The 13,945-nt window shown below is 40.9% G+C and overlaps 1 protein-coding gene across 1 annotated transcript in view; it reads right to left on the bottom strand.

Moving 5' to 3' along the window:
* The window catches only part of PCMTD1 (protein-L-isoaspartate (D-aspartate) O-methyltransferase domain containing 1), a 22,327-nt gene extending 19,778 nt beyond the window's left edge, over positions 1 to 2,549 (bottom strand). Inside the window, exon 1 of the mRNA XM_010139731.1 lies at positions 2,121 to 2,549. Coding sequence (XP_010138033.1) covers positions 2,121 to 2,427 — 307 coding nt within the window. The 5' untranslated portion in view covers positions 2,428 to 2,549. The remainder of the gene's footprint in view (positions 1 to 2,120) is intronic.
* Between the last annotated feature and the right edge of the window lie 11,396 nt (positions 2,550 to 13,945).

Genomic DNA, 13,945 nt, shown 5'->3' with positions numbered 1-13,945 from the left:
CTACACTATGTTGCTATACTTACAAGTGTTTGCCAGTTTCAAATAATTTGATAATTTAATCTAGTCATTTTGACACTGCCAATGTGGCAGAAATACTACTCCCTATATTGTCAAATTGGGAGATACCTGTCAGAAAACACAGGGTTCTCTGTCACTAATTGCAGTGCACACTGACATCAGTTTAAAAAAAGTGAGCTTTTAAAAATATATATGGTTTGGTTGTCAGAAAATTGTCTGCTCATTTTTGTTAAAACAGCTGTTCCCTAGTTTAAAACAAACACTAAAGTAAAGAATAATGATGGCATGTAATTTTATCACAGAGAGCAGAGTAAGAGAGCGAAGGCACATGAACTGTACTTGTTCCTTCCATGCCTAACACTCAAACCACGCTGTAACACTAAGCAGACTCTGGAGACTGGGCACAGCGCTACAGAAACCCAGGAAGGCTCCTCTGCAAGTAGCTGAGCAGTCGCTGCTCCAGGCTCCTCAGCCCTGCTACGAGGTGTCAGCACCTGAGCTGGCTCTGGGAACATCTGCAGTGTGACTGTGCTCCTCGGGGGCTGTCAGCCAACCTCACCCACCGCAGGAGGCAAGTCTTTTCCCGATTAATTTCTTCAGTTCTGCACAAAATATTCTGAAGGACAGGAGTTCTGCTTCCTAAGGAGAGGTCAAACCCAGGAGCATTCAACAGCCACCAACAGCCATTCAGAATAGGTCAGAAAAAACACACAGATACAAGCGCAAGATACATAAGCCACAATTTCTCTTTTAAACATTAGAGTTGAGAGAATAATGAAATAACAAAGCTTTCCACAAGGCAGAGAAATAAATTAACACCATTACTCACTAGCCTGAGCAAATGTTATTTAAAAAAAAAAAACCAGCAATATTGACTAACTTTGAATTCTGAAACAAAATGTTGAACTTAAAATATTACAGTCTAATCAAAAATGTTTACTCTCAAACAGAAACACTCTTGAAAAGGGCAAGGTAATCCTCTTACCAGAATAGCTATCTATTTGTTTTTTATTTTTACCTGTGAATTAACATAATTCCTGGTTCTGCAGGAGAACAGCGAAATCTATTGAATTTATCGGTGTCCACTGGAACAGAAGACACTGCCACAGATTTGTTCTATACTATCAAGGATAATTTCTACTCTTCAATAAATAAGAACAGATGACAGGAAGTAACTAAACTAAATGAAAATTAGTAAATAACTCTTCACACCTCAGTTGTGTATATAAATAAATATATAAAAAAATCTGTATATGAGCTGTCAGCACAGTTTCTACAATGAAGGAAACAGGAAAACTCCACATAATACAGACAATAAAATTCTATCTATGAATACTGCACACTAAAATGAAGTTATTTCATGTAATGAAATTCATTTGTAAAAAAATTATTGTATACATGCTCTGTATTCTAAATATTGGGGAGGGGGAGCAGAATTAAAGCATTTCTCTCTCTACTTTTTAAAATTTAAATATAGACAGCAATATTTCATTTATCTTTTTTCATACAGGAAATGTATTTGAAAACAGAAGAAAAAATCCAGTGTTAAAATAGTTTTGAAAACCTACAGGCCTGCAGTGCTTAAACAGGTCTTATCAACCTACATCTCAAAATTTTCTAATGAAGTATCCAAATAAATGTATTTTAGAAAACACTGACAGAGATTTAGTTTCCAATTATGTTTTTCAAGAGACATTAGCCTTTGCAATTTAGACATTTCTTTCCACAAACCAAATATCAAAACAGTGACCCTAGAGCACGGGCAACAACATGGTGCAAATGCAGACTAAAATTTAAGTTCTCAAAAATTGTTCCTTTATGCCTTTTAAGCACCAAAAAGGCCGTTTCCTTTCAAATGAAAATTTTAGGCTACAGAAAGGCAAGTAGGAGCAACTGCCTCTTCCAAAACACACCATGAAATGTCACTGAACAACAGCGTCAGGGAAGAGGTTATAGATAACATACAATAATTTAACAGCGCATCTCAAACACCCAGTCTTTAGTACCGTCATATTTAAAGAAGTGAAGTCTTACAGGGCTTGTACAATCTTCTAAAGCTATGCAGAAACACTATATTAAAAAAAAAAAAAAAATCAAGTTACCTAATATTAATCCCACCATTGTACTCAAGTATCCGGTTCCACTACCCAGATTTAGAAAAGATAATCCAGGCTGAAGCTTCAGTGCTTCCATGACTTCAGAATAAATGCAAGGTGCTGACAAGTGTATATTTCCATGCTTCCAGGCCAAGTCTTTATAGGCATTGTCCCTGTATCCTTCCAGATAATAATCACCACGATCAATCGCTCTGAAGGCTTGCTCCACACTCTCAGTGCGAATGTACTGAGCTTCTTTCAAGTTATCAATTAAGTCATCGTTGTCTTCTCCAGCACTCACAGCTCCTCCCATGCTGAATTTCTACGATAATTCAATTAGTTTTCAAAATACATTAGGAGGAGGGTTTTCCCAAAAGCGTAACTACGTAATGGATTCTCAGTTCTTCTTTCAGAAGCACATCACAACCGAATCCTGGAAAATAGATATGTTTACATAACTTCAGATTCAAAGGAGAAACAAATTGACAACTATTAGAGGGTGATGAAACACTGTTAGTATGGGATCACTTTGTGAGCAGAACTATGACGAGCCAGGACAGCTAGTATTTAACCAAAATTCTGCCCTTCAGACTTTAACTCAATCCGGTGTTTTTTAGCTTAAAGATGCCGACGTATGTTTTCTACCTTAGCAAGCAACACCCGCGTTAAGAGTTTACGCAGACAGTGAGGACACTGCAGTGCCAAGAACCCATCACCCATGCTACACATATACACCTGGGGGCTAGCGGCAGCTGCCTTTGGACTCGCTCTAGTCCCATCCTGAGAACCAGACGTCCAACAGCAGTCAGAGCACGTACCCACCCAGCTACATTTGAAAAGAACCCAGTTTACATTCTCCAAAGTCACCCCACAGTGGGAGGCAAAGCCAGGTGAGTGGTGATGCCCAGGAGACGCTTTTCACTTCTGAGCTGAACCAGAATGCTAGTGCAGACGCAACCACACATTGCTCTGTTCCAGATGCAGCACAGGAAACCCCTCTGAGTATCCGAGCTCCTCCAACCGACTGCCACATTCACAGGAGCAGTATGAATCCCTGAAGCACCAAGAAGTTTTCAACTTGCCAGCTCTCAACTGACTAGCAAGTTCCATGAATTCTACACAGCAAATTCACTTCAAAATAATTACTTCTGCATTTTATCTGCAGTTATTACATTATTAATCATTAAGGTCATAAAACCCAGATGTTAAAATTTTCAACGTTGCATGAATCACCAGTAAAGCAAGAACTAAAAGACCAGAGGAAAGGAAAACAAGGAAGTTTAATCCACCACTTCTAGATGAATAGAGTACCCACAGTGAGAGAGTTGTTAACATATAATTACAAAGTCAGCTTATATAGCCAAGAGAGAGACCATCGTGAATCATGTTGCATGTTCTAGATAACCGAGTTCACAAAGGAAAAAAAACCACAAAAAACCACACAGAAGCAACAAACCCAAACAAACACAACACAAAACCCAAAACGAAGACACTTGCCCCTGACTAACCACATTGCTGAGTACCACCATTGAAAAAAGTCCCATCTGCCTCTTCAAACAAGCATATTTCACTGAGCATTCTTCTAAAAAATATGAATGTAGACTTTTGTTGGGGAATACTCCCAACGCAAGTCAGCAAATTCCTGTTCTGTACATGCCTATCCGTGCAGATTTGTGAGTCAGGAATTCACACACACAGTCCAGACACCCCAGGTCATTCCAGTGATCAGAATGAAGCTGGTTCCCACATTTACATCGTGGGGATAACTGCAGCACAATTTAAATGAACCACCTTCTTAGAATACTAATGAATCCTTTTCCATATGTTTAACAGCTCTCTATCAAAACAGTGCTAATAAACCTTTCCAGAAAACCAAATGGAAAAATCCAGAAACTACCGGCAATTTCGAGTTTGGTGGGTTTTTTCCTCCATTACAAATCAGACTTTTGGAGTTTGAATCATTGTCTCAAAGGGTTAAACCGCAAACAGCAACAATTCCCAAGTAAAGCACTGAGACATCCTTGCAAACGCAAAGAAATACTCACGTGCTGGACTAGTCCAATGAGTAAATTCACTTTTCTGAGCACCAAACTCAGAATCAAAGTAGCACTAGAAGGATTAATGATCAGTTCTGAGCAGAAAAGCGTACATGAAGATCAACATAATCCTAAAGAAGGAAAAACTAAGCTTAAACTTTTTTGGCCTGCTATTTTCTTCTTGCTTTTAAAAAAGTTTCTACAGTATCCAGCTCCACAAGCTGGATAATTTTATCCCTCCCCTGTCTAGATAGCCATCACAAAACAGTCTTCCAACAAAGGAAACCTCACTTCTACCTGCAGTTCTGACTGACTGAAGTGTTTTCTTACCCTTGCCTTGCATTAACTTACATGAAACACCAAGTCACTAATAAAGATGAATCACCATGTAGTACCAGCACTAAGATACGCAGCTAGGTTTAAAATTTCAAGCACACAAGCTCAAATTTACCAGATCATACAGTCACAATGCTTCTCCTTAACTACAAAATACTTCTAAGAAGAAAGCAAGGGGAATGCTCAGGGCTGTGTCCTGCTTCTGTCTGAATCAATCCCAATTTTCACTGGCATTCCGGAGCGGGAAGATGTAGAAAGTTGCCAGGTGCAATTACCAACTGGCAGAAAAACTTCTGACAGAAGTAGCAGAACCACACTTTGCAACATTCCACAGCACAGTAAGTAGGTTTGGGTGTGTTTAATTACACAGGAACATCCCTTCCTACTTGTGAAAAAACTAAGGGATGATTTAGACAGGAAATGTGGAACTTGAGGGGTTTTAAGTAAAAGATAATATGTAAAACTATTCCAGCCCTGCTCTGCACTTGCATCACAACTGGAATTTCCATCAAACCAAAACATAGATAACAAGTTAAATAATCTACAGTGACTAAAGCAAGCTTTTGCCACTCCTTCATCCTAAAATTTCACCACTGTCTTCAGAAACGTTTGGAAATAATTTTAACTAAAAAGTAACTGTAAGAAGCGAGCTTAGCAAGCTTCTCGAAGACTGATGCAGCTGCTACGCTGGAGAAACAGAAGTACCACTTCTCCAGCCCCAGCTCAGGGCGCACTCACCACCTCACACCAGCAGATGGAGAACTTCACCAAGCATCCGCAGGGCTGCTGAGCAGGCACACGCACAAACCGCAGAGGAAAACGGCTCTTCTGCCAACCTAACGCCTTATCGTCTCTATCAAACATGCCTTCACTAGTTTCACATAAAATTTCTTTCCCATACTCTTATCTGAGAAGTTAGTAACCAGCTGTAACATTTGCCAAGGTTTTGTTTTTGTTTTTTCTTTGCCAGCTCTCAAAGGGAAACGTTTTGTGCATTTTAGAATTTTTACAAATACATTTTCACTTTAAGTTAATTCCTTAGGTCACTGAGGACTTGCACACTCTCTTAAAGAGATGGAATACCATGCTATCAAGGTATCCAGGTATTTGACAGACAGACCCTTGCCTTTGCTAAATCCAGAAAATATCAAATATCTTACAAATTTATTATCTGGTAGTACTGACACATCCTGACTCCACAAAGACGATTCCTTAAAAATACAAGCTATTTGAGCCTAAAAACTTGACTCTGTTTCAAAGGATGAAAAATGGAAGATAAAATATAACAAATGGGCTCAGCCATATTTCAAGTCTGCTCCTTAGAACTATTCTCATTAAGATACCAGCTTGAAGGACACCACACCATAACAAGACTGTGCTACATTACTTTAAACTCATAGATAGCACATAAAATTGCTTGGTGACCCTTCCTCCAGGAGGAGAGGATGGGGAGGAGACAACAATAAACCACTAAGCTACACATTAATATAGACATCGGAGTCAGCTGTTCAGTGTCCCTAAAAAGAAATATTCTGTGAATTAACCACAAAGGCACACAAGGGCCTGAAACACTTTGGTCCATTTAATAGTTTCAGTTTACTGATGGCACAAGTCAGCGACACCGCTCTGATCAGCAGAGGTGTAAAGTTTCCCAGGGCACCAACCAAGCGTTAGACCTACTTCTGTTCAGGCTCGATTCATGCAGCTCCTGCAGCCGCAATGAACTCAAGATAGTGTTTTGCCTGTCCTCGTCCTGTCCAGTGACTCTGACAACGAAAGGACTCCATTTTTAGTTGAGCCTGCCCTTTCCTCCTCAGCATTGTGAAGTGCCACACGAGAGGAAATTCAACTCCGAACTGCAGAGATGAGTGCAAGATGTCAGCAGGACCTTTTGAACAAACAGACTGTTTGATTACTATCTGAAAGGAAAAGAACAATTGTAGCATTAGTGTCACCAGGCAAAGGCTGGAGAAAACCAGAAGATGAACCATGTGCCACAGAGGTATTTCAGAATCAGGTCTTTACAAACATTTTGTACACCTCTATAGATAAGCCTTGCTGCTAAACTGCTACTGAAGGCAATAAAAAGTCTAAGTGCTTTGGAGAATTAACTGCTATTTGAACTGCCTTCTTTTCCACAGCTATTTGTTTTGTCAAGTAGTTTAGAAAGAAGGAATACAGGATACAGTTACACACTGCTTGGTCCATTAAGGAAAACTACTGGCAATACTGCACATTTTTGAAGTCTACCCTATACACTTGTCTCACTCAAACATTCACCTGCTGCAGTTCAGTGGATCATTTCAAGCAGCTTTTCAAATTAAACAGAAACAAGTACAGGAACAAGTGCAGTCAGCTTTCCGAAGTAACACACTCCACAAAGCATTCTTCGAGGTTCTTTGTAATAAAGCAATGGAACAAGGAACAGACCACAGGATTAACATTAAGCCAAATGAATGTAAACAGCTACAACTACTGACTTAACCTGAATTGCATTGACCTACTTGGGCAGAAAGTGTTTGTCAAGTCTGATGTAATCTTAAGCCCTGATCTTCCTGTTTCGGCTCCCAACAGCTGTTTACACAAGACTCCAGGTGTGTGCTTGCTCTCACTCTTCTTCCAGCCCCAGTCACCTGAACACACCAAAGAGCACACATGGTGCCGCATTTCTCTCAACACGATGCGTTGAAGCTTATGGCACTTCATAAACATATGAGCAGCAACAAGCACGTCAGCGCAGATTTCATGACCAAGTGACCTTTCCCTTGGCAGCTGGAACACACAAGGGTGCAATTTTTGGACCAGCCCTGCTGAATGTCCACTGAACTTTGACTTCTCTGTACTTTTTTTTTTTTTTCAAACAGAGACAGTTCACAGGAGTTAAAAGTGAATTAAAAAACCACCACAACACAGAATTTTTTCAGTTGTCCACCCAGGAATGAAAAAAACCACAGTATTTTTTCATTCTTTGGACTGGGATACATTCCCTTCTCAGTCTGTGTTTTCTTTTGCACTAATTTGTTTTTCTCATCTGAAATTCTAACTGCCCTCTTTACATGATGTCAAGGATTGAACGCCAAAAGGAACATTTTCTATATACCAGTTCCATATGCCAGACCTGTTTTCAAGTACGCTGATAAAGACTTTAAAATTCAGCCCCTTTTATTATACACCAAAGCAAAGAATTCTACATACTTCCTGGGTGGAACTTTTAATGGGTAGCTTAACACCACATCCTGTCTTAGTTCTTACTGTTTCAAATCTGGGCTACCAAAAAAATGTTGGCGAAGCTGAGCCTCCCAAGCTTCAGAAGCAGTTTCTCCTCCAAAGTCTCCCACCTGTGACACCACATAAACGTGTTCTGAATGCCTCCTTCAAAAAAGAGTTCACCATTTCCACCCAAGATAGCTGGCTGGGCTGCAACCTAGAGTATAGGACTTTCTGAAATTTCAAGGTGTAGATCTATACCCAGTAACTACAGCCCTATGCCCTCACAGAGCAAGTCCACAGTTGTGGTCTCGATCTATTTTAGGGCTATGCTTATGACCCTCCAATCATGGTCACTATGGTCACCACAGACCTGGCTTCAGCATCTGCATCCTAGAATAACCTCTGGGCCACTAACTGACCTTTCGTAATTATATCCTCCAAAAACTCCCTGCTGACACACAGCAAAGCTGTCTCACTGCCCTAGTTTACTGACTCAGTCACTAGTGAAGAGTACCTGTTGGTCATCTGCACAAAATTATTTCCTTCCTCCCCCAATACCTACAAACATTTTGCATCTATTCATTCATGTTACAAAAAGCTTTAAATTGGGACCAAGCACAGAAACGCTCCCTCCTCTTAACAGGATTTGCTAGTATCTCATTTCGGAGTAGGTTTTAATATAGCCAGTATCTGTCATAAAACTTTTGTTAAGGAAAGCTGTTATTTGCCAAACGAAAAAGCCTCCATGGATGAGAGGCTGATGAGATGATAGAAGGCTGTGGAACACTCTGATTAGCCCATCTCCGCAGAAGTTCCAAGAGATTTTAAGCACCTGACATTACTGACTGTGCAGAAGCCATTATGTCAGGCATAATTTGTCCATTACCATATTAACAACCAGTTGCTGCTCAGTACCCAGAACTAGCTCCGCCTCGTATTCTGAATCGGATGAACAGAAGCGCTGATAAGAAAATAGCCCCTAAAGTGCTCTGAAAAATCATTTTCCAAAGCAGCAAGATGCTGTTAACAAAGGCTGGAGAAAAACCAAAGAACAGAAATTCGTTACGTGTCAGTCCAGATCTGCGAGAGCTTAAAACGGCCTAGTGACCTCTCAAAGGTCCACTACAAGATCTCGTAAGCAAAGGATGTCAGCTTAACCTCACGTCCAATGTCTAGAAAACCTCCTAGCCTTCCACTGACAGCAGTGTCCATGAAGGAACCTGGCAGGGCTCTTACAGCACACTTTTTGAAGGTCTCTGCTCCCAGGAGTTGTACCTACAGCTCTGCCTATTTCCAGGCTGCAAGTATTTTATATCTGTCCAGTATAAACCAGTTGAAGAGTACTGCGATATCACAGACTGGCTGGGAGAAGGGAGAAAGACGAGCCTAACAGACCCACAGAACCAGGTAATAGCAGCTTGTTCACTAGCAAGCCTAAAATATCAGGACTTAATAAGACAGAAATGAACCAGTGATGTTTAAAACATACAGAAGTCAAATAGTAACCGAGTCTGTATCATGCACCTGTTTTGCAGAAGAGAAACTGCTGTCTGTGCACATATTTCACAGGAATTAGTGAGCTACAGAGTGACGAGGCTGCAGAACTCATTGCCACAATACACGGCTTTGTACAAGGGCATTTAACAGAGAATACTCATTTCAAGCAGGTTTACATAAGCCATAACAGTCAAATGTTAAGAATTAGAAGAACTGTACAGAGATGAGTTAAAAAAAAAAAAATCGCTTTTGGAATATCTGATTCTGTTTAGTCTGAAAAGGTGAAAGGCATACAAACGACACAAACAGTTCTGCAAATTCTAACATTATCCTGATCATAAGCCGACTAAGATACCTTGACATAAAGGACAAGCCAAATACTCAACATTTTAAAAACAAAAACCTGTTTCTCTTTGTGAAAGGAAATGCTTAATGCTCCTTTACTTTCAGTATCACCTTCAGAGAGCAGCCAGTAACAGCTGGGGAACAGGGAGGGAGCATCCCCTTTCCTAATGAGCTACAAAGCAGGTTTAGCAGAACTGAAACGTACTTTCCTCACCTTTTACCACAAATGTAGTTTCTACACTAGTTCTTAAGCAGATCAAGTCACAGTTCATATAACTTTGAGTAGGCGAAATGCAGCTCATGACAAAATGTTCACTCTTTCGGCCAGTGCTCAAGTTCAAAAGCTTACTGCACGTAAACATTTCAAGTTATTTAAATAACTTACTTCCAGCAGCAACAGAACAACATACGCCTGTTGCCTTTAGCAAAAGAAAATAGAAATGAGGTCAAGTGTAAAAATAGAAGTTACATTCCTGACACTTGAAACCTCATCTTAGAGCTATGCATTCACTGCAGTCTCTACAAAATAAAACCCAGACCCAAATTAAAAAAAAAACCAAAAATATCAATCGACTTTATCAAGCCCCAAGTGTACTAAAACCTCTCGGTTTTTTGATCTTCAGAAATATATCTAAAAGCATCCAAATAGCATTAAAATGGAGTCACAGCATAAACAACTTTTAATATCACATTAGCAAAATGTTTCCTTTTGCAGCCTGAGAAGTTCAACTTTTATACGTTATGCATCCTCTTCTTACGAGACACTAAATAAAATTCAAACCACAAAACTCAAGTCCTGATCCTGTTCACTACATTCATAAAACAGCCCAGTGCAATACAACAGTCTGTTCTGAGAAGTGACTTTATTACTTAGGGCTGTAATCCTCAAGAGGGAAGAACAAGTAAGGCTTCTCTTCCAACCATGACACATAATTCTTACACTTCACAATCTCCCAGAAGCATCACACTGGATTCACAAATTTGTACAAATGCAATTTGTTTAGTAAAACACATGCACACTAACAGTCACCTTGTCAAAGCAAGCAGTGGGTACCTCCTCGCACCTAACTTTCTTCTTTTTAATCCCCAAAATCCTGCATACCTCCAAGCACCTCACTTTAAGGTCCAGGTCATCACCTGCCTCATTCTCCAGACCCACTATAAATCCATAAACACCGTATCCTCAAATGACGTGACCTTGTCCATAAATCCTTATTTCTTAGGTTGCACAATGTTTACTTTATATAAAACAGAGATATCCCTTCATGGTTCTTAAAGTGATGATTTATCAGAACGTACAAATCAAGTATGAACTGACTCTATTTTAAATACCTACCAAAGAAGTCTCTACACAAATCGAGGTCATCCAGAAGAAAAAAAAAAAAAAAAACCCAATTCCTTATATTACAATTTTAAAGGTTACAGCAGTAGTACTGTTATCAAAGCCTGTTCCACCAAGTTTCATGCAAATCATTCCAGCATTCTCCCTGTTCCTGTTGCTACTCCAATACCCTACTTTGAGGTAGCATTTTAAAGTATTACTTTTTTAACAGTATCACTTTACTTGACACCTCTGTGGCCAGCCAGTAACTTCAACCATCAATTTTCAACTGGGCTGGCAAATGATCAGACAGATTATTTGCCAGCACATATCACAGTTAATCCTGTTAGGTTATGCGATAAAAAGCTATTCTGCACGCAGACAAATGAGCAGAGAGACACACTTGTTGGGGGTGGGAACCCACCTAAATATCCTGCCTCAACTCTTCCCAGAGCTATCACAGGAGAACCACTGGCTCTCCCCACACTCCTGTCACCACCAGGCCTCTCCATGGCACTTTTCAGAAGGAGAGCTGTGACTGCTTACAGGGCTACGAGATCTACTGTGGGATACAGGGGGAAAGCACTCGGGGATCGCACGAGTCCTGCTATGGGATATGGAGAAACCAGAGGTGGGGAAAAGGGGCAACAGAAGTGGCTTGGGGAAAAATAACTGTGGGAAAATCAGGGCTGAGGTGACAAGAGGGACAGGTCACCAGTGAAGAGGTGGCAGGTCAGTATGGGTGTCTAGCTGTGCTCTCCCTCATGTCACCGCTGTCTGTCCTGTCTGCCCATCAATCTCCTTCTGAAACTCTTTTCCTGGGGCTCTGTTCAGTGTTTGTGTGTCTGAGTGACAAGTGGAGTCAGACCACGGTGTGTCCGTGGTGCCTGCAAAGGAGGGGGTGAGCACCTGCAGGTCAGGGTGCGATCACAGGCAGTACCAGCCAGCAAACCGGCAGTGCCCTCGGAACCAGGGATGGGGCTGACTGCCCAAGCGAGGCAACAGCAGTTGGCTGCTGGAGGCGACGTGGGGCCCAGGTGAGCTGCTGGAGAACCCGTGGTGTTTGGGATTGGTTGCTGAGCAGGAGTGGCTATGTGCAAGAGGATAAACAGACCCAAGGGCCAGTATCAGGGTCAAATGGGCGTCTAAACCCAGCAGCTGGAAGGATCCATACCATATACCTGCCGCAGCAGACACTCAGCTTCACCACCCAGAACGAGCAACAGGGCAAGGCCATCAGTGCTTCCTGTGCTTGCACCAGTGCTGGGTTTTCTGTGTTGTTGTGGTGACCGACCACGCATTTACGTAAGTATGTGCTGAATACGTGCGCTTGAGTGATCCTGAGAATATGTGCTTAGCCTCACCCACCTGGGGCCGTGGACATCTAAACTTAGAACTAGAAATAACAAAACCCCTTACAGGCCTTCTTTAAAAGCCAAAACCCAAATATATAAGCACATTTTCAACTTGAAATTTTTTCTTGACTACTGTTTTTCTTTGCCTCCAGGTATGACTCAAGCACAATTGCAAATATGGCTCCAAAGTTATGATTTACTGACAGTATGAACAAAGCAGATGTAGTCTGGAGAGGATCTGGAGCATTTGGAAAAGCTTCAGAGACCATTTCAAGATATTTATACAAATATTTCACCAAGAACTGGAAGCTGAGAACATTTACCATTGCATATGTAGCAGCTGTGCACTTGCACAGCTTAAGTGTAACTTCATCCCCATAATCCTGCCCCATCTGGGTTTTTCCAGTCATACAAGGCGCATGGTTTTCACCTGAGAAGTGCAGTTTACAGATAAAACACAAGAGGCTGCTGCAGTCACATCACCGGCCAGAGTTATATCATGAACGACTCCGGTTTATCCAGAGCATCCCGGAATGGAGAAATCAAATCCTCCACTGAATTTTTCTGACAACTTAACTACTCCAGAAAACATCACAGAATCTCAGGAAACTCAGCAGTAATGAGGCTTAGTCATAACGAATGCATAATTAACCGAAGTAAATAAGCGAAGACTAAGGCCTATGGGATTTATAATGTTGCAAACTGTCAGCTCAGCAGAAGTTATAAAGAAACTCAGCAACTCCACTTTTCTGTGTCCTTCCAGTTTCACTGACTTCCTGACTGCAATAATGTCAAATTTAGAGTTTCTTGAAGGAAGAATACTGCAAAGAAACTGAAGAAACTGCACACCAGGTGACTACACTGAATGGAAACAAACCCACAGACCATTTTCAAAAGGGTAAAGGGGAGAGTTCTGCAAATAAACAGCAGGGTCACATGCCCCAGGAGAAGAGCCAGCAAAACCCTACCTGCCAAAATCCAACGGGAACAACAAGAATAAACAGGAACTTCATGAGTCTCAGGCAAAGATTTTTCAGATGGAAATAAATCCTTTACTGGCAAAGCGATGTCCTCGTTGAAATACTCAACAGCACTCCTGACTACCTGAAATTATCAGTACTGCAGGAATATTAACCTTTTACTTTGTTCGCTGAAATTAAGCATCCCCTTTAGAGAGCTGCAGAGCTCATTCTTTCAGCACTGCTACCTTGCCAACATTTTAGCCACACCTGTCAAGCAAAACAAATTGTGTTGAAAATACGATTACCAAGACAGTGGCTCCAACTCTCTTCTCTTTTTTGATATATACACCATTATATAATAGCATAGTGTTCCTGACTGGTTGGAGGAGTATTACTTGGCTTTTTCCTTCAAATATTTGTCAAGAAAACCACATGGTAATTCCTGAATATCCGCTGAAAACATTCACTACAGAAATAACACAAATAGATTCTCAGAATAGTAACCACTGCTCATTTTCTCCCAACCACATGGTCCTAATTCCTCTTTCAATATTAAAACAACCATTTATAGGAATCAAGCCTTTCCTCTGGGACAAGGACACCACAGGCATATCAGCTGCTGGATACGATTCACTAGCTGACTATTTCCATAAACAAATCCAGTGGCTTTAACTTATTGAAGCCATACACAGATGCAGGTACCTCTTTCTGGAGAAGAAGTTACGTCATTTAAAAAACAAAAAAAAACAAAAAGAACAAATAATTAAGA

This window comes from Buceros rhinoceros, unplaced genomic scaffold (genome assembly GCF_000710305.1).
Source record: "Buceros rhinoceros silvestris isolate BGI_N320 unplaced genomic scaffold, ASM71030v1 scaffold11377, whole genome shotgun sequence".
Taxonomy (NCBI): domain Eukaryota; kingdom Metazoa; phylum Chordata; class Aves; order Bucerotiformes; family Bucerotidae; genus Buceros; species Buceros rhinoceros.
This window is presented reverse-complemented; position numbering and strand designations above follow the sequence as displayed.